Raw genomic sequence first — 21,884 nt, forward strand, 5'->3', positions numbered from 1 at the left:
GGGGACTACTTCGAAGCGCACTAAGCCTATACTGATGTATGATTACAACCGTTCTGTATACCCAGTCCGGAAACTTTCAGATACCACCTCATATTAGAGTCAACAGGGAGTTAGTTCTATGCAAGTGGAAAATATTTGAGATGATTTTACTGCAGGAGAGTTGCCATTGATGTGCAGAGGCGCCAATTCGTGAGTGAATGCATGGAGCAGCCAACATTACAGTAACTTCTGCAAGAAATAAGTCGTAGCTTACAAACTTGTTGTCTTGATTTCGGCTGAGATGTTTTCGATACAAAAGCATCAAACAGCCCATTTAGTGAAAAATATGGCGGTGTTGGTAGCATCGAAACTTCCCATTGGCTGTGGTGCCACGTCACAAGCGTGCCTCATGCCCTCTGCCGCGGCATTGTGTGAGGGGAGAGGGCATCGCCATTACGCCACGTCACCCTCACTCTCGCTCTCGGAAGCCCGTGTTAACCATGTGTTCCTTGTCTGCACAAGCTCATGCCTGCATTCTAACTGTGCCAAGGTCTGGCCAAATCAAAACTAGCTAGTCTCAATGTGCTTGCTTGCCCGCAAGAAGTTCATAACTTGAAGTACTGCTCAGTAGCATTCGATTGGACATTCATGCTTTCGCATTCACAACTAATAAGAAGCACTTAGGTGTCCTTGGATTTTTTTTTTTATATATATATAGATGTTGGCACTTCTTCAGTGCCTTGAAGGCCATGTTATTGTCTTCTTCTTCTAGATTGTCTTCTTGTTCGTCAGTGCTGGAGGGCCACCTGTATTGTGGTCTTTGTTTTCTACTACATAAAGGCACATCACTTTGTTGGTGTTCAAAGACTACATTCTTCGAATTGAGCGCATTTTGTGCCATTTGGCAGATTTGGAACAATGGCGTGTGTACCATTTGCGGCAATGACAAGTACATATATATGGCTCAGTGAAGAGGTAAAACAAGGTTTTCATCCTTAAAACATGAAGCAAATTGGTTGAAAAAGCTTTAGAAAGGTTTTCAATGGAGTGATGTTTGAAAATAAGCCTTAACCCTCTCAGGGTCGATTTTTTTTGCCATATGCCACCGCCCAGGGTTGATTTTTTCTATTGCAGATTCCAATTCTTCTGAGGGACCTATATAAAAAAAAAATTTACGTAACTTTTCTAGGGTGACCGTAAAGTGAGAAAAAAATATTTTGCATTGGTATATATGTACTTTTTATTCAAGAATAACAACAATAAAAAAAAAGAAAGTAAACTTATAAGAATTAAAAATTTGATGCATTGTTATAGATCAAGGCTTAGAATATGTGCACACAAGAATATTTTGCAAGTCTCAAATGTTCCTGCTTTTACACTAATATTTACTTCCATAATGTAATCGAACTGCATAGGTGAGCACACTCAAGAAGACTGTGTGGTTGTGTGCCCGTCAAAAAAGCAAAATGTGTGACAAACTTCCGCTAATCTTCATCTTATCGGCAACCAGATGCAATTAGATATCGCGAGTCTCCCCCCCCCAAAAAAACGAAAAGGAAACGCATGCACGGCAGCATCCTTCCTATGCTCACCCCTGTGAGCACTAAACGAGCGAGAAACAGGCGGCCACCCTTTGAGTGATTAGTAACGAGATAGCCATCAGTTTTGCGAGCTCAAGTAGCCGAAACCGCCAGCGGAACAAAACCCAAACTGCTGCCCGCCGGCCCGCGTGCCAAGGCGCGAGCGGTAGCATATAAACGCGCCGGGGCAACGATCAGTATGGAGGTTAAATTTTCTGCGAAAAGAAAAAAAATTCTTTTTTTTTTTTCATCCCGTGTTTGCTGCAGGATCACAACAGGCCAACAAACAGCCGGCTGCCGCTGTAACAGTGCGGGGCAGCAAAAAAAATGACAGCTGGCGGAGGAAGCCGAACGCGCCGAACATGATTTTTTTTTCTTCTTGTCAGTACATTTCACGCATTGAAACAGCTAGCTTCTTCCGTATCAGTAATGAATAATATTGTTAATATCGGCAAGCTTGTGGCAATAACGTAGCCATGTCCCCTTTGAGGGGACAGAGAGATGGGCACGCTTAGCTGCCAGTGACATAGAAACACATGGCGGGCATGCTGCAAAAACTGTGGCATTTGTCTTCACTACTATCCTAATATGCCACGTTTCCGTTAAGGGTGGGAAAATGGCTGTGTTAGAAGCGTTGGCGTAATAATAGGGTACACTTCCAACGTATCAGTGTATGAGTGTATACGTGGCTACTATTGTTGCTGCTCGTGATTTTTTGTCTGCCCACAAAGTGCAGACGAGAGGAATCAAACGACGCCTTTTTTGTTTTTGTTGATCACAACCGTTATAAAGCCTACAAATAATAAAGCCAAGGCACGTTTGGTTGTAGCATTTTGTTTTCATGGAAGGGCGGAAAGTGATGAAAGGAATGAAATGGGGCATCTGCATAAGAATCTGTTTGGTGTGTGTAGACTGCTTGGTGTGTTTTGAAGAGTCGTTCACGTAGCATTCGACAGATGGTAAGCGCGATCATAATTATCTAGACTTGGCACACGACATATTACTGCGGCAAGTTCGGGGTGCGATCATTACGCAGGAAAGAAAAAATATCAAATTTTGGCGACAAAACTAAGGGGTGCGATCATTACGCGAGTACGATCATTATGCAAGTAAATATGGTAGTGGCAGCACATGCCAGGAAAGAAAAAATTAGGAAATTGGCGTGCTTTTTAAACGTACAGACAGCACCGTAACTATACAGCATCGACAATTTTGGACTTGTTTGCAGCGCTGTATATTTATGTCATTGACCATGAAAGGGTTAAAAGGAAAGCAAAATAAGGTCACTTTTGGTCAAAATAACAAAATACTTATGGATAAACCAACATGCGATGCTGTAGTCAGACAACTATGAACTGTTTCAATGAACGTAATGTGCAGCTGGTGTCCTGCTGCTCCTTTGTTGTATTGTCATTGTGCTAGTGCACAGCTGGGGTCATCTTTTAGTTTCTATATACAAGCTGTTCAATTGACGGATGACTGGTTGAGAACAGCGTTATATATACAAGTAGTCTATCAAAATGGGCTCTATTTCTTTTATATTTTACTTTGTTTAGAAATGAGGAAATATTCAGTATGTTATGTGAACAATAAGGGGAACTATGGGGCCCCATTTTCATTAGTCGCAACCATTTGATATGTGAAGGTAATTTTTATATAATGTTCATATTTGCCTCCAGGTTTAATTCATCTTGAAATTTCCTTCCCATGATATGTTTCCCCTATGACTACTTGGACTAGATAAATGTGCTCTTGCACAGCTTCAAACTGTGGACTACCAATCACAAGTTCTTGTTCCCTTGCCTGGGTATTGAACCGTATTTGAGTTTTCGCCTCTTAATCCTCAAACCTGCACTTTGACTTTGGCAGTTTGAGTACTCTATTGTTTACGTCATCTCCAGCATTGCTGAACAGGACAATGTAATCTGCAAATGGCAGGTGACCGTGATATTTTCCATTGCTGCTTGCATCTGATTTCAATCTAGCATCTTGAATGCTTCTTGCAATAATGCAGTAGATGTCTTCTTGCCTAAAACCCTTCTTAACTGGTATTTTCTGACATCCATCTTAACTAGTTTTTCTTTTGAAGAATTATGGTAGCTGTAGGATTTATTCAGTTATTTGGTAAAATAATCACATAAGCTTTCTCTACACCTCTACTACGCACCTCCATGATTAGCTATATCTCCTCTGAACCAAAATATTTTTGGATTTGTTTGCAGACTTCATAATTACGTGATTCATGACATGGGTGTGGTCTATTCTTGATTATTCATTTCCAAAGCCAGCCTCTTTTCTAGGCTGATTAAAGTGAAATTTTGAACTACATTTATTTGAAATAACCTTATTTTGTATGCTACCATAAGCTAGTTGATGAGCTTATAATCTTTTATTAATTTAATGTTGCTACTTCTGTACAATTATATTTTGCAGACATTTTTTTTTTTTCAAGTAGTACTTTATACACATAGAAGTGTCGGGCACTATATGTAGGCACCGGGTGGCCGTTGCAAGGCACCAGCGGCATGCTGGGGAACAGTGCCGTGAATGGCAGCAGTAAGAGCACTGGCATGCGAAGCAGACAGGGCAAAGGTGCACACGGTGCTTCTAATGGTTTCACACTGGTGCTTTTGAGACCTGACAAACGAGAAAGCGCAGTTTTTTGCAACTGCTTTTCAGAAAGGTCACCGCTTGTACGAGGCTGGTGACATTTGTGGCATCAGGTAGTATACAAAGTAGAAAGTGAGTGCAAATTGCGATGCAGATGCACCCCGCAAACACAGCTCACAGCGGCAAGCTAAGACGTCAAACTCCAACTGTTACTTTTTAGATGTTATTTTGCTGTGCACATTAACATTGGCACATATTTAATCTTGTAACTTAGCGAAGCAGAACTAAAATTAGGCAAAAAAGTGAGACGTATGTCTCCCTTTTTTGTTTCTTGTTTCTTGCGCTGCTTCGCCTATTGGACATGTGTCTCGAGTTTCTGTTCTCTGTCTGTTGTAATTTTCCTTTTTTTTTCGCGATGCTTCACCGGTTTTATTGTCTTAAGAACTAGCGCAACCTTCAGTTCTGAAAGCAAAACAGCATTGGAAATGTACAGTGCTCAGCGATTGAGACTCATTACAGGGGGCATGCGGCTGCCGCAGCTTTTTTGGGCCACCAGCGAACGCTGGGTGACCGCCGTGGAACCAAATGCAGGCACAATGCATTACAAAAACACTCGCTTTCATCACATACTGGGCTGCATCAGCTTGGTGTCCCCAGCGCTCACAGTTAACACATAAAGCGCCGGTGGCCATGTGCTCCAAGTATCGCGTTTCAATTGCTGAGCACTGTACATAGCGTTGCCTACAGACTGTGCATATCCAGGCTTTCCACGGTTCCATCTGATGAAGCTGCAATGAAAACCGATTGCACTGTACGGCCTCAACAGCTTCAGTTATGACTTAGTAACTTAATTCACCCGAAAATCATCATCAGCTTGGTGTCCCCAGCGCTCACAGTTAACACATAAAGCGCCGGTGGCCATGTGCTCCAAGTATCGCGTTTCAATTGCTGAGCACTGTACATAGCGTTGCCTACAGACTGTGCATATCCAGGCTTTCCACGGTTCCATCTGATGAAGCTGCAATGAAAACCGATTGCACTGTACGGCCTCAACAGCTTCAGTTATGACTTAGTAACTTAATTCACCCGAAAACGCAACATGTTTGTTCAGATTTGGTTCCACATCCTGTTTTGGCCACGCAAAACAGAAGAAACGAAGAAACATTCAAGCAACGTAGCAGGTGGCAGCGCCTGCTGCACCCAGCTCCGTCGTCGCATGCCATTACATTCACTGCGCCACCGTATGAAGGTGCCACCGGTCCAAACTCATCTCGTGCCTTGTGCCTATTGTCACAAGCTTTTTCAGTTCAGTGTCCCTACCGTTTTTGATCAGAATGACAGTTATTTCATCTTTTCCTACCACTTTACCTCTCAACATACCTTTCAAGGCCCTCTTAACTTCATCAGTTATACTCTGGACATCCATTTGCTCTCTATAAATTATAATCATAGCTATGTGGCTGTTTTGGGTACTCAACAGGTCAGTATAGAATTCCTCCACTGCCCTTATTACAGCATTGAACTTTTTGTTGACTTAGGCGTTTATATCTTTGATTGCAACATTTGTTGGACTTGACTAGGAAATCAATTCAGGATACCCTTAACCCATTATTGTGTTGCCTAAAAAACGTTTTTCTTGCTAAGATTTGGCATGAGTATTAAGTTTCTGGCTAAATGTCATTGGCTAACACTGAATAACAGGCAGCAAGCCTTATTTCGTTGGTTTAAGAGCAGGAACAAAGGATGAGGAAGAAGTTTGGCATGCAACTCGCTTTCTTTTGTAAATGGGGCCAGAGGAGACAGACCAATGCAAGATCTCTGGCTGCAGTAGTGTCACACATGTGATGTAAAGCAAATGAAATGTACCCATGGTTAACATATGACGAAAGCTGTCTGTACGAACTCCAAAGGCATAGATGGCTTGAGGGGAAGCCCACTTCCAGTTTTCTGCTTGGTGTTTTCCCTCTGTGGCTGAAAATGTCCCCCCCCCCCCCCCCCGTTTTTTTGTTTCGTTGATTATGAATTCTCTTTTTTTCATATTTAGAAAAAAAAAAAACTTTCTTTCTTGTATTTATATGTGCCATTGTTAAAGCGTTAACATATATATAAAAAGAAGTTATACTACTGTATTGTATTCCATGGGAAGGTGGGGCGATCTTAGGTGTTCTATTATATCATCATCATCATCATCATCATCATTTATTGACCCTTAAAGGCTCCTGTTGGGGTATTGCATGAGGGGGGAGCATACATAAGAAAAAGAAACGTAGAAACAGTCATGACTGAACTAAGAAACAATAACATTGAGAAGGGTAAAGAAGGTGTACTGAAATTACTGTCAAACACAAAAAGTGATAACCAATGCACTCAAAAAAAGAGCGATGTACTAAATAAGTCAAATACGTTAAGCATCAGTACTCGGAAAGTTTGTTAGTATATTTCAAAATTTGGTAGGGTTACGTTCGATTACTACACAGTCGGGTAAGCTATTCCATTCTGCAATAGCTACCGGCAAGAAAGAGCTGTTGAAGGATATAGTAGAGCCGTGAAGACATTGAAGACTGAGGTTGTTTGAGAGACGGCGTGAAGTAAAGTTGGGTGGCAAAAGAAGTGTGTCGCGTAAATGTGCGAAATTGTAATAGAGCTTTTGAAAGAGGCATAAGCGTGAGATTTTTCGGCGATGTGCTAATGTTTGGATTTGGAGGGATGATTTGATGTTTCTAACACTTAGCCGATAGTCGTACTGGGATGTAATAAACCAGGCTGCGCAGTTTTGGACGGCTTCCAGTAGCTCAACAAGGTACGCTTGATTGGGATTCCATATTGCCGACGCGAATTCCAGTTTAGTGCGGATAAATGTTTCATATGCTAGTTGACGGATCACAGGGGGTGATGATGATAGTGACCATCTTATGAATCCCAGGGATCGATTAGTGGCAGTAACCAGATTTTGGATATGTTCTGACCATGTAAGCTTGCTAGTGAAGGTTATACCGAGGTACCTGTATGATTGAACCAGCTCAATAGGGAGGGAATGCAAAGAGTAAGAGCATGACATGAGGGCGTTTCTGCGATACGTGCATGACCTTACATTTTTTGACGTTTAGCTGCATGAGCCACTCTGTGCACCATTTTTCAATTATAGTGAGGTCAATAAGGTCAATAATTACATCTTGTATCCATTTTTAATATAGAAGGGATGTTTACCTATTCATAGACTTTCTTATCTGATTTTTAGCCACTCTGTCTTGAGATTTGATACCTATAAGAAGTGGAAAAGTAGTACTTTGTTTTACGGTATTTTCTTCAGTCTTGCTGTTTTTGTATCAAGCTTGCACTGCTCATTTCGTAGTCTTATATGTTAACAATGTGCCTAAGTTTCCATTGTTGACAGCTTTTATACCTTTGTGAACAAAACAGAGAAATAGATGAATACCACTTTTTATTATATCCATTTGTTTCTTTGTTTTTTTTTTTCAAATGAATGACACTGCATGCTTGTATTTTGCTTTCCTGCCACTTATTAATAGCTTTGGTTGAAAAAACTTGCTGGCAAAAAGCCTTGCTTTCTATTATAATCCTGCATAATACTGGCCATGTATGCATTAACATTTTTTTTCCACTTAGCTGCTAACAGTTACTGGCCTGCTACATGGAATTATTCTTTCAAAATATTTTCCCATTCACCACAGTGAAGATAACTGACGAAGCCATTATGCACTCTACAGCTTTTCGTGGCCTCTAAGCACCTGCCTGTTGAACAGCGGGAGCCCTGTGCACCTGCTTCACGATGGTGCCCATCAGGTTTTTAATGTGGAGCTGTACACAAACCACAACGCCTTTTGTTGTGATAGCGATTATTCGGAAATTTAAGGCACTTTCACTCTGTTGGGGCCTCCTAATATCCCAGGCACAACGGTGCATATGCAAGCCTGCATCGCCCAGCCCATTCATCCTGCGCATCCAAGCATATATGCGGCCCGCACACCGTGTATTGGCAGTTACACAATGTGGTGCAGGTACCAGGGCGAGCAGAGAAAGCTGGTGGCTTCACGCGTGTTTTATTTCTGCACGCCCAGTATTAGAAACCATGTTATCATGGAGTTTCAGGGGTGTGGCACAGTTGAAATGGTGAAGGAAGTGGCGCATGGAAGGAATGCTTGCTTTGGGACAAGCATGCATGCTCTCTGCTGCCAGTGCTTCTCATTATGTCAGTGTTGTGACTGCGAATGCTCATAGTCGTTGAGTGAGCTGTGTTGTGTGCATCTTTGGGCATGTGACACTGCATGTGTGTGTCTTTGGGCATGTGACACTGCAAGTTTTACTTCGTGTAATAGTCTAATACTTTGCTATTGCTGTCAATGCTTCGCTCTTCAAGTGAAAGTGTGACTTTTCTTCAATATGCAAACGACAGCATGACAAAAAACACATCGTAATAATAGTATGGTAGATGCTATCATTACATGATAGTATCATTACAGATGCTATCATGAGAATATGGTATGACAGAATGTTAGACTTATATCACCTGCCAAACTGATGCTTGTAATTCTTTTGGTATAGCTTGTGTACTTCACTGCATGTATATGTCTTATGTATTGAAGAATAGAATTTGTAATTTTTGTGTAGCTTGTTCCTGCAAATTTTTTTGTGCTGGAAGTATAACTTTAAGCGTATCCTTGAGTTATTGTCTAGTACAGAGCACATCTAATGCATGACACTAGACTCATTCTCATTGGGCGCAGTAAACTAATATCTATGAGATTATTAGCATTTAATTTTGAGCGAAGCAGTTCGGTTGTACTTCACTGGATGTTACATTGGGCCAACATGTGCTTGCATATCTTACTGCAGTGTAAATACAGATCTTATTTGCTGTGTCTCTGTATTGTAAGGCTTTCTGGATATGTCTTTGTAGTACCGCTTGTTCTTTTGTGCATTGTGTGGACTCCTTAGTCATGCTGGAACTATCATTAGGCTTTATGCCTCTGATGTGATACACGTATGCTGACTGGTTCTCTGCGGCATCTGTCTGTGTAGTATACATAAGCTCTGCAGCAAAAGCTATTATAAGGGCACTTCCGCTGCACTTGCGGCATTGCTGAATGTTCTTGCCATCGCCAATGATGACAGTAATATAACGCTTCAAGAAAAGAAGACATCTCATCTGATTTCTAGCCTGGGACATTTCGTTCTGAAAGTTGATGGTCTAGGCAGCTGTGCCACTATAACGAAGTGCTCACAAGGCACCTACTGTGGTGTGTGCCTCACTGCACAGTGTAGTCATAAAAGGGGAAGAGGCAAAGGTCATGATTCTCCAGAAGTGCAGGGTTGTTTACTCTTACGGAAAACACATGAGCATGCGGCCATGCTCCATGGAGTGCCAGTTGTGGCTACTGGACGAAGTGCTTGCATATGCATGTTGAGAGCCGAGGCCTACAGCATGTCGTCTGCTACTGTGCCAGCACATGTGAAACCTCTTCTGATGCTGGTGTCTTAAATTTGCTTACGTGATGGGGAAGCGGACCTGAAGGAAGGTCTTTCGTATCGCCATATGTGAAGTGCTGAGTGTTATACCTGTTGTAGAACAAACTTCACAAAACAGTAAGGAACTGCTCTTGGAATACATGCTTTTTTACATGTGGTGCGTTTATGAGTGACTTGGCGCTTTTCGTGACCATTCTATAGCGCATCAAACATCAGAGGAGCTGAGGCACATATCACTGAATGCACTTTTTGTTTTTGTCTCCTTTTCCTTGCATGTTCAGTTCTCATGCTGTTTTCCTTGGCTTAGTATACTCTACCTACTCAGGCAATCCATTTATTGTGCAATCACAAACCGTAAATGTGCATTATTTCACTGCTGTAGCAACGCAACCACCCTGTCGTAATAACCGGATGGCTAAGCTGTGCTCAGCAGCAAAACATGAAAACGACACCACATGCGTCACTGATGAGTGTAAAAACAAATCTTCATCAACTTCATTGCTTTTTTTCATTCAACACATGGCGCTAATGATGGAAAAGTTTGTTTGAGCAATGCTGATATCTCTTACGAGTTCATTTGGAAAATTGAGATGAGTAGCACATAGGCACACCCCTCACACATACGGTGTGCTGTCAAATATTGAAGCAAATAACACCTCTATTAAAAATTTTTAATCACGGACTGCTTGTCTACCACGTCTGCAGTTTGTTGTGCTGCGTGCCAGAAAACACATGGCGCTTTACACAGGGTGATACGATAGACCGTCCTTCATGCACCGCGATGCAGGCAAAGCTGCGATAGAAGTATAAGGCAAGAGTTTGCACATGCTGGCAGAGTAGCAGACAATGTGCCATATGCACTGCCTGTGGCTCTTGACACACCTGTGCAAGTAGTTCTGGTGGCTGCACATGGTACAATGCAAAGCACGGCTGCACGCTCGCTTGTTTACCTCGAGAATGGATGACCCTGTACATGTACTAGGGCAGACTGAGAAGTAGTGAGTCTGCCTATGAGAGAACTAGTTTGTTTACATGGGATCTAGCGGCTGGAAAACGTATCGTACGATCACAGTTTGGCGACGTGCTCAACGTTAGTGCTGAAAGATCGTGTTTTTCGGGAACGTGTGTGCCGGTAAAAAATGAGCGTAACTCTATTGGGTCATTTTTTGTGTTCTCAATTGCGACCGTTGGCGCCGGTATAATGTACGTAATGGAAACGTATCAACAAGCTTCTACACTATGAACAAGCCAGCAGCACAGCATTAGCTTATATAAGCCATGGCATCTTGGAGAAAACATTAAAAATATATAAAAGCCTAGCAGGCAATTCTCACACAGGCACATGCTTTTTATTCTGCACTTAATATCTTCCTCTTGTTCTATGCCATTATGAGGCATCAAATGGTTTAAAAGCTGGCACCTATATGATATTTAAAAATATTTTTCGAGCCTGTACATTCTTTGAACCGGACATGTTGTGCGGTTATCGGTTTGATCAAAATGTCAGCATGCCAAGTCATTGATGTATTTTGTGTAGGATGAGTTGTGCAAAAAAAAGCTGACCTCTTGACATGCTTGTCCATTTTTAAAATTTGGCAGACTATAGTGCCGAGATAAATTATTTATTCTAGTTGTTTTGTGCAAGATCTACCAAACTTTAGAAAATAAATGGATACATTCTAGGCAAATGTGGCCTACGTGTTGCTAACAGTCAAGAGTATGTTGCTAAAGGCTCACTCACACTAGGCCGACCTGACACCGATTTCTGCTGACTGTCTGCAGACAGAAATCAGTGTCAGGTGAACCTAGTGTGAGTTAGCCTTAACAGTTGTTCTTAGTTATACATACTTTCTTGTAGTGCACAGTTTGCTAATTGAAGTTCAGTGTTGTAGATTTGTACATGTTTGCTTTAGGAGGTAAGTTATTTTGAATAGTTGTAGAACGTGTTCAGGAACACCTAATGTGTTGCCACAAGCTAATCTTTTGCAGTACTTTTTTGTGCCCTGAAGAAAGCTTACAATAATTTAAAAAGAATTATATCCCTGCTTGTTTGTGTGCCTGAAATTAAGCACTCTCAAGTGCATTTTTAAACACCTGTTTTTAACATCTAGCACTTATCATAACTGCATTTTTTTTCACAGCTCTGATAAATGTTAATACGTTAATGCGTTTGACATATATGCATGTGTATGTGCTCTTGAAGCATGTCTGCATGTCCTGCAACCTTGTATAGCTGCGCATTGCACTTACATGGCTGATTTAGTCAGCTGTGGCTTGTTTATTATTTGAGAAGGCTTTGCATGATTTGTTGTGTTGTTGGTAATTATTACGAATATATATGCTGTCATAATCGACTGAATTGATGTTTGTAAAAGCAAGTAGTTCAGTTCCATTGGTATTTGAACTTATAATACAAAAGAATATACTATATTTCACACATTGTTTTGACTGGGATTCACTGTGAGCTGTAATTGCATGTTTGTCTTTGCTATGGGCTAAATTGTCTTGAAGCTATTAATGATCTGGTGCAGAATTTCTAAATGAGCAGTTTATTACTATCAATAATCATGCTATGTTAAAAGGTGTCCTGATTCCAGTTCAGTGTGACACAACTCGATCACATGCCTTGGTTCTGTGGCATAATTACTATGACGTATATTGTGTGTGCTCGTGTAACTGGATGTGGAATTTCGTTTTTTATTGCTTTTGTGCCTGTTTCTGTTGCTGCTTCTGTTGCTGATTCTGTTACTGATTTTGCTACTCTTCATTCTGCCACGCATAACTGTTGTACTGTAGTCCTATTAAGATATGGTTAGTGTTTGTGTTTTCTGTTTGCATCACCTTTTATAACCTGCTTTGTTGGATTTCTGCTTCCAGGAGTGGGCCAGCTTTGTGGACCACTTGGGAAGCTGCATAAGGGACTGAGCTACCTTAACCTTGCCCACACAGGAATCACTGCCAAGGGTGTTAACACACTTGCTCATGCACTTTCCTTGAACCGTTCTATGCCCTCCAACCTCACATACCTCAATCTCAGTGACAATGTCTTCAAGGATGACATAAATGTGAGTTTTCTATAAATTAACTCACACATTCAATTTGCTGTGGTCAGACGAGAACCCCCCCCCCCCTCTTTTTTGTTTCAGAACCTGTACAACTATTTGGCTCAGCCAAACTCTCTCATTCACCTGGATTTGTCTGGCACTGAATGTGCCCTGGAAACTGTAAGCAGCGTGCTACCTTTTGGCACTTTTTTTTTTCCAACCACATGCTTGTAGTGTCAAGTGCATACAGCACAGTGGTGTACCACTTTTTCACTGAAGAATGCTGGTGACAACTGACCCTGTCAGTACCAGTAGCCTACAGTCTGTGCATGCAACTTTGTTGCACATATTTTTTGTCCTACCATGCCTCGCTTTATAACAATAAGGGTGCAGTAGTTGCCTTGATAACATGGCTACCAATAGCGATAGATGTACTGTGAACAGTTAGGGCCTACAACAGAACTAGCACCATGACAAAAAATGAAACTGCCTTTATGTTTATGACAACACAACAGAAGACAAAAGACAAGGTGCAACCCAGCTGTCAGGATTTATAAAAAGTAAATTAGATTTATTGATTGTTATCCACGTCAGGGCATTTGGCAGTCCCGACTGGGTCAAGTCGGGACTGTCTTACTAAATTCGGGACAGTCAGCAACTTTACACTCACCAGGTGTTGGGCTTCTTAATGCAAATGTCATCAGTCACATATTAGACCTTTGTAAATGTGTGTTTATGTAGTGACAGCAGCCACAGGCTGCTGACCGTCTGTCTTGGAAGATGGGATATTCACATCGGAAACTGGCACTTCACAATTGCAGCCTTGCCACACAAATAAATAGCACTCAACTCATGAATGTTACTAGCATGCTTCACATCCAAATAAAAAAAAGAAAAAAAAGTCCGCTCTTTTACTACTGTGAAGAGGGGTGCAAGCAAAGATCGGGATCCGGGGCTCTTCATTGTCGTAACGCCTTGGCTTCAAGCTCCCTCACGGCAAGGTCGGCACGTCGATGATGAGCCCTTTCCTGAGCGAGTTCCAGGTGGCTTTCATCAAACGCCACGTGTTCTTTGGCTACACGCATGATGCGCGGCCCGCTCCTGCTGCTGTTGCTTCAATGCAGCCTGCTCTTCGGCAGAACGAACCAAATGCGGCCTCCCCATCTGACTACTGGGCCCAAACTGGCGGAAAACGGCGGGCGCGAGGCGGGTGAACACGCTATCACACCCTTTTCCTCCTCCGGAGGGAGGGGATACCTGTGATTGGCTCGCGCCTTGCACTGTGTCTACTTCTTCATGCATATAAAACCCCGCTTTAAAGAGCACGTCTGATGAACCAACAGTGGCTGAATCAGCCAGCATGGTGGTTTCGCAGCCGCGAGGTCGGTGGTTCGAGTCCACATCCTGACAAGCGATTTTCATTTTAATGCGGCTTGAGTTTTTTCATACCACAACACTGACGCCGACACAAGTGAGGCAATACAAACTTCAACTGAAAATCGATCTTGATCTTTCTTTCACACATTCGTAAGCATGATGGCTTGTGCATTGCACTGAATTAGGTGTATACTTCAAGCTCAATAATGCATATCTTGGTGTGGACATGTGACACACATTTGACACATATTATCCGGTCTCTTTCCACATTTTGTTAAATGCCGTAAATGAGAGGTGCAGCAGGCGTTCACCTTGATGTTCCACTACGAAAAAGGTGTCCAGCACCACACATTTCCTGGAAACTGCACTGAGGTCTACTCGTTGCCCTTGTCCAATCAGTCCACAAGCTGTTCAAAATGTAGCATGAGCACTCTGAGCAGCAAAGGGAAAGAGGTCTAACTTCAATTTAAACAGATCATCGACAGACCATCAATGCAACCACCGTCGCGTATGTTTTTTTTACTAAGGCTGTGCTCTTAGCTAGGTACAATAGTGCTGCCTGGCTGAGGTTTTTTTGTAGTCTATTATAGCCACAAATTTTGCCAACTGTTTATGATTTTGTTAGCTATGTGAACTTTGAGAACGTAAATTTTATTTAAAAAAATTAAATTATGAGCTTTTATATGCCAAAACCACGATCTGATTATGAGGCACGCCGTAGTGGGGGACTCCGGGAATTTCGACCACCTGGGGTTCTTTAACGTGCACCTAAATCTAAGTACACGGGTGTTTTCGCATTTCGCCCCCATCGAATTGTGGCCGCGGTGACCGGGATTCAATCCCGCAACCTCGTGCTTAGCAGCCCAACACCATAGCCACTAAGCAACCACAGCAGGTTAATGTAAATTTTATAAAACCTTGTTGTGTAGTTTTCTATCTGCTTGTTTTGCTACATGCACTAGTAGGTAAGCTGTGTTTTCATATATTATGCTATTCATTATAGCTAGTAATTCATAAACCATGCCTTCACCCACTCAAGATGTGTTGTTTTGTGGTCAGGAAAGAGTTGAGCTTTGTCAGCAGCTCTCTTCCTTACACTATGTTGGATACTATGCACATCTTATTGTGCATATTTGTGTGTAACATGACTACGATGGTCATTTGTAGTGATGGTGGTCACATATTTTATATGCTAACTGATTATGGAGTGTGAAAGACTTTACATTGGCTTGTAAATTAGGTAAATTAAGTGGGGATTTTCTTTTCAGGTATTTGGTGCACTCTTGCGTGGCTGCACTCAAAAGCTTGAGGTACTGAACCTATCTCGGAATATGTACAGCTCAAAGAAGAGCAAAGAGGTGCTTGTTCCACCTTCATTCAAGACATTCTTTTCAAGCACTGTCGCTCTACGTCACCTCAACATGGCAAATGTCCGTATGCCTATGGAGGCACTCAAGTGAGTAAATGTTTGCATACGTACACTGTTTTTTTGATTTTCTACCTTTATGTGGAAGACAGGTGCCTGGCATGTTTTGTGTCCTCCCATACAATGTATTACAAATTTTTTTCTTTGCATGTTGAAGTATTATCTTATGTCCTGCCATCATCTCTGAGATTAACTGAATACATATATATAACAAACTGCACTAATATCTTCATTAGCAGCATTAGGCCTATCCTCACTGAGGTAAAAAAAAGAGATAGGTGCTTGCTTTTACAACATCTTACTTCTTGCTTGCCCTTTCAGTTTTAACAGTAAGCTGCTTGTTGCTAAAAAATTTTGCTTTTATCATAGGGCCATGCTTCTTGGTTTGGCTTGTAATGAGATCCTCACTGAGGTTTGGCTTGACCTGAGTTGCAACGACCTGAAGACTCAAGGTGCGCTGGTACTCGAGTCCTGTCTGCCAGGGATCCGCTGCCTGTACAGCCTGGACATCAGTGAAAACAGTTAGTGTCACTGAGAATATGCATTTTATAGCCATGTTCTTCCTTGCATGTATGTCCCAGTAATTTCAAATGTGCTGGTCTGGTGGGTGGTGTAAATTGGTGTTATGCAAGCCTGGCCTATCTGTTCAAGTGTCTGCCTATGTAAGTGATACATAATGGATATTCTGTAATTATTTTTGCAAGAGGCCTTGTGCTGAAAAGCTGCCATTATAGTTGCATCACAGTACAGTAATTCTGCAGTTATATACTATCTCTGCAGTGCCAAATCTTTAAATGAGGGACTGTTTTTTAAAGCTTGATGAGTTCCAAAAATGTGTGCCAAGGCTAATTGAAAATGGAAAACCATTTTTATTTGATATTGTATGAAGAGTTCAGAAGTGTTTGGATCAAATGATCTACCACATCACTGTTAAAATGCATAGTAGTTGTGCTAGTCCGGTTTTATTGCAAGGTGAGGAGTAGACAAGAAGCTTTCTGTGCATAAATGAACATTTTACAATGGCATAACTTGAATATAAATCTGAAAAATAGCTCAACTTGAAAGCAAAAAGTATTATGAAAAATGTGAGCATGCATGACATTCCATTTTCCTTCCAACCTCATAAAGATGTTTAGTTAATCTTTTCTTCATTAGCATCTTAGGCCAGGCACGTACCCAGGATTTTTTTTTCGGGGGAGGGGGCCCAACCCAAGGTTACTTTTCTGTGCAAATGAGGGGGGGTACATTTACTTGTACAAATTTGAATAATGCCCACCATTTGCCATAAAAACGCATAAACTCACAAAAGAGAAATGAAATAAGGTGTATTTTACAGGTACGCCTGTACGATACACCTCTCCTTTACTTGGCAAACAAAGAACCACGTCAAATGGACTTGTGCAGGAAAGAAGCGCAGGAAGAACACTGCCAAGAACAAGTAAAGAAGCGAAAGTGTAAAATCAAGATTTCTTTAGTAGAATCGAACTTAAAAAAAGCAGCAGTTGGCAACAAAGGCACATGGACCGCGCGGAGTTGTTACTCTGCCAGCCAATCACAGAAGCAAACAAAATCATCGTCATGTGGCCTTTTCAATATGGCGTCGTACTTGATACCTCCGGAGCCTCTGCTGTTCTTGAAGAGTTTTTTCATTGGCGGAAGCAATGAGGTGTGCAATAGACATGGATGAAAGGTATGGAGTCTGAGCATATTGCTCTTCAAAAGTCTGCGGTGCAGTTCATTTAACTGCTTAGCTTGTTTGACTCGTGGAGTTTCACTTCAGTTGGCAGTGAAGTTTCATAACAAATAGTTGTAGCGAAGCAAGCATGTTATTTCAGTTCAGTAAAGAATTAGGCATTTGCCATTCCACTATAATAGGCGAGGGAAAAGGTGTAAAATTACATGCTAGTAATATTATTTTTGTAGTTAACTCCTTAATTGGGTAACAGAAAAAGTTTGAAGTACGAATTATTTGCAGCCTCGCGGAAGAACAGTGGCTGGCGGTTATGAGGGCGTGGGCGGTGCTTCATTACAGACTTAAGTTGTATCCGACTACAGTAGTGTTTTTTCAATTAGCTCTGGAAGAATTATACAGAAATATATATTTGCGGAACAATCACAGTTCTTTTGGATTCCTCGTTTACTGCTCTAACAAGTGCCACAACTGACCAGTATTGTTATTTGGGAAGTTACGTAACAATACGTGGCCGCCAGTCATGTACAACCGCGTATGGCGCAGGAAGCTGCGATTCTACACGTACTGCGCTCACCGCGGAAGGTTAGAAAAACACCTACATAAGTACAGCAGAGAAGTGGGTACGTTAGGCGTCTTGAATGATAACTGTAGAAGCGTCATTCAGAACACATAGAATATTCCTCCACTTCCGGTGAAGTTTTCTCTACTTCCTTTTTAAATAAAAAGGATTTGATTCAAATATTTTCATTAACAACGGTTAAATTTGTTAATTTTCACTTTTCCTTCCTGTTTGGCTGTTGCTAAGGCAATCTTTCCCAGGAAGGATCTCTCCCCTTTGTATATCGCTTAATTTCTCAAATACTTGCGACTCTTGTTTCCATTTGGCAATTTTGCACGAAAAGAGCTGTACAATTAGGGAAAAACCAGACGAGTTAACGGGGGACAGTCATATTGCCTATGAGTTTAAGGGTTATTGCAGGGTTTGATGATGGACGCTGTCTTGCATTATTGTATTTTCCACCTTATCTAACCCATATCACAGGTATATGGTTCCGAGGATCTGTCAGCGTGGCAGTGAGCTGTCATTCAAGGAAATTATTTTAAAATTTCGCATTTCGCAGCTGGCAGCAACCAGCTGCGAAATGTTGACGTACACCCCAAAACATCTCACAATGACGGGCATCAGCAAAGTGAACCCCACAGCACGGCTGTGCACAGCGATGAAGTATCTGGGATCTCACTTTAGACCCGCCAGGCTTCAAAGAAAACATGAGCGCAGAAACAATACTGCATTTCACTATGCAAATTTTGAGAAATTTCGTGCTGACAAAGTTAGCAATCATAGAGTCCTGCTGAACGAAAGGGAAACGTCCTAAATTGAAAAAGAAAGAAAAGAAAGAAAGAAAAGACTCGCCATCTCGACCCTGTGAAAGTGGATGGCCAGCGAAGCTGTTAGAAAACCACTCAAATGCCGTCAATGTGGAGATTAAATATGTTATTGTTCTGTCTAGTCTTAGCACAACACCATTGTTGAGCTTTACGATTTTGCACTATTCAACGCTCATTGTATTCACGCTGCTCTTCAGGAGTCTTAACTTTGCGTGGCCTTCTCATAGCGGTCTTGCAATGAACTGAATGCATTGCTAGGCAGGTCTCCCTTTTATATGTGAAGTTTGATGACGTCACTCACTGATTCGTATGCTACTGTTGCCCCTTTCCCATCAGAGCAGCTTATACAATCGTAATTATTACCGGGAAACACACGCGGAAAGAAGGAACGTGCCTCGCATTTTTCGCAGGGGCCTTATCACCCATCATGCGGTTTTGACACTTCTTTTGTGCTTTTCTTTATTGAAATGAATGCTGAGCTGTGTGTTGTATGCCTGATTCCAAAGTAGATACGCACTTTTTTCAGTTCAGTTTTTTCTTGCTGACGTACACGAAAAATCCTGACCAACTAGAGGCAAACAACTTCGCTGTAAAATTAGTCGAGACCCCTTAACGCAGAACGAGTTTCAAATTAGCCAGCTCAAGCCATCAGCATTGCTATGCAACTTTATTTTCTTATATCTAACGGTGAAGTTGTACTGTTGGAGGGTGGGGCTCCATCGGAGCAAGCGGCCATTCTTTTGTGACATTTCATTAAGCCATGTCAGAGGGCAGTGGTCAGTCTCGAAGATGAATCTTGTTCTGTACAAGTAACACTACAACTTCTGGGCTGCCCAAACCAAACAGGCCCATTCCTTCACTGAAGTGCTATAGGCTTCCTCTCTTACAGTTAGCTTACAGCTGGCATAGAGAACAGGATGTTCCACATTATCATCGTCGACCTAAGTACCACGCCCATTCCCCTGTCGCTTGCCTCACACTGAACTATGAATTCCTTTGTATAGATTGGCGCGCAAAGCACAGGACAAGAAACTAATAGCATTTTCAAACCTTGGAAAGTGTTCTCTTTGTCCTTATCCCAGTGCACGTTACTCGGTGCTCCCTTTTGGAGTGCGTTCGTTAAAGGACTTGCTATTTGCAAGTAATTTGGAATGCATCGTTGATAGTACCCAACAAGTCCCAAAAATGAATAAATGTCTGTTTCCGTGTGCAAATGTGAAAAAATCTCCAATTGTAGCTGTTTTCAGCTTGGCCGACCAGCTCATGCCCTGGCCAACAACATGGCCAAATAAGTCCTTCATTGTCAAACCTGCTTCCCTCAACCGCGAGAACGCCTCCTCGAGGTGCGATACGTGCTGTTTCCAGCTGTCGGAAAAAAATTCGACATATCAAGATATATCAATGCGAACTCCTGCATGTCTTTTAGGACACTATCCATCAACTTAGAGAATCTCGACATAATAGTTCTGCGGAAACCCGCAAGGTGGAGAGAAGTAATTAATAAAGGGAAAATCAGACATCCACCCAATTGTAGCAGTTACTACAATGGAAATCCATATGGGTTCTTTGAAAGAAAAGCCTCACAGTTGAAGAAAAGTTTATCCTGGTCTGGTATTCGAACCTGGTACCACCGCCTTTCCGGGGCAGCTGCTCTACCATCTGAGCTAATCAGGCGGCTAGCAGATGGCAGGGCGAAGTCAAATTTGTCAACAACTCGAAGCAAAGGCAAGAGTTCGACATAATAGTTATGCGGAAACCCGCAAGGTGGAGAGAAGTAATTAATAAAGGGAAAATCAGGAAAAAAGGGAAACATTTCTTTCAAGGAACCCGTATGGGTTTGTTTCCATTGTAGCAGTGGCTACAATAGGGTGGATGTCTGATTTTTTTCTTTATTAATCAGAGAAGTTAAGCGGCATGATCTTCAGCCCGAAGCTAAGAACGAGAGGGCGAAAAGTGCCTACAGGCGAGATAAATGCGGCATAGCGCCTGGAAAGAGGAACTTGCCAGTATCCCCGTATGAGATCTAGGGTCGAAATGTATTTAGCAGTACTGACTCTTTCTATTTGTTCCTCAATGTTGGGTATCGTGTACAACTGATCCCTGGTGATGGCATTTAACTTCCTGTCGTCAACACATGGACGAGGGTCTTTATTAGGGGCTTCCACAAGTATGAGCAGCGATGTGTAGTCACTCTCACTGGGCTCAATAACTCCTAACTTAAGCATGCGCTGTATCTCTGCCTCCATGATTTCTCTCTGTCGTGGAGACACCTTGTAAGACTTTGATCTCACAAGTTCAGTTGATGTTAGCTATTTCATGTGTTATTATCTTGGTTCTACTGGCCAATTGCTGAATCTATCGAGAGATTCCTCTAGCAGCCCCTTTAGCTTGTTTCGCTGCTCGAGTTTAAGAGCGTCCATGCTTACCGAGTGTTCTACAACTTCTTTCAGGCTGATTTCAGAGTTGTAGGTTCCCTTACACTCATTAAACTTGGTAATAATGCCATCCAGCTCTTTGATGGCAAAGTTAACGGACTCCACGCCGCTCCACATACGGCTTGATCAAATTGCAGTGGCGTATTTTCACCTCCTTCCTGTGACCAGGCACTTTCAAAGCATACTTAGTATGTATCTAAAAGTTTGTGCAACACTTTAATGGGTCCGTCCCAGTGAACTTCATGCTTGTTCTTTCTTGAAGGTCTGTGGATCCTTACATGGTCCCCAGCCTTAAACATTTGAAGCCTCGCATTCCTGTCCTAATAGAGCTTGGCATTCTTTTGTGCCATGGCTATGTTCTTTTCCACTAGTTGTTGTGTTGCACTTAGCCATTCCAGCAGATTTAGCATGTACTCTACCACTGTTTGAATCTCTCCTCTTTCCTCTCATATATCTCTCAACATTCTCAGTGGGGAATGGTGTCCTCCCATACACTACTTCTGTTGGCGAGAGCCCTGTAGCCTCATGAGGAACCATTCCCAAAGCAAAAAAATGTAGCCGGAAGACAATTCTCCCAGTCCTCCTTGTGCTTGTAAGAGAGCACCCACAGAACTTGCTTAAGCACTGAATGCCATCTCTCTTCACATTTTGACTGAGGGTGATAGATGGAACTGTGTATTAACTTTACCCCGCATTTTTGTAAGAATGTGGAAGTCATTGAGTTGATGAATACTGACCCTTGATCCACCTGAATTTCGGCTGGAAACCTGACTTGGGTGAATACTGTCAAAAGTGCATCTACTACTTCGGTAGAGCTGAGTTCTTTCAGAGGGATGCTTAGCTTATCTTAGCTTAACTTATCCC

At 42.0% G+C, this 21,884-nt stretch overlaps 1 protein-coding gene across 5 annotated transcripts in view; it reads left to right on the forward strand.

Moving 5' to 3' along the window:
• LRR (capping protein regulator and myosin 1 linker 1 leucine rich repeat protein) overlaps positions 1–21,884 on the forward strand; it is a 213,580-nt gene that overhangs the window by 56,079 nt on the left and 135,617 nt on the right. For all 5 annotated transcript variants that reach the window (XM_072286631.1, XM_072286632.1, XM_072286635.1 and 2 more), the window contains 4 exons: positions 12,534–12,721; positions 12,803–12,880; positions 15,346–15,533; positions 15,873–16,024. In XM_072286631.1, coding sequence (XP_072142732.1) covers positions 12,534–12,721; positions 12,803–12,880; positions 15,346–15,533; positions 15,873–16,024 — 606 coding nt within the window. The remainder of the gene's footprint in view (positions 1–12,533; positions 12,722–12,802; positions 12,881–15,345; positions 15,534–15,872; positions 16,025–21,884) is intronic.

The sequence above is a fragment of the Dermacentor andersoni genome, chromosome 1, assembly GCF_023375885.2.
Source record: "Dermacentor andersoni chromosome 1, qqDerAnde1_hic_scaffold, whole genome shotgun sequence".
NCBI classification, from domain to species: Eukaryota; Metazoa; Arthropoda; class Arachnida; order Ixodida; family Ixodidae; genus Dermacentor; species Dermacentor andersoni.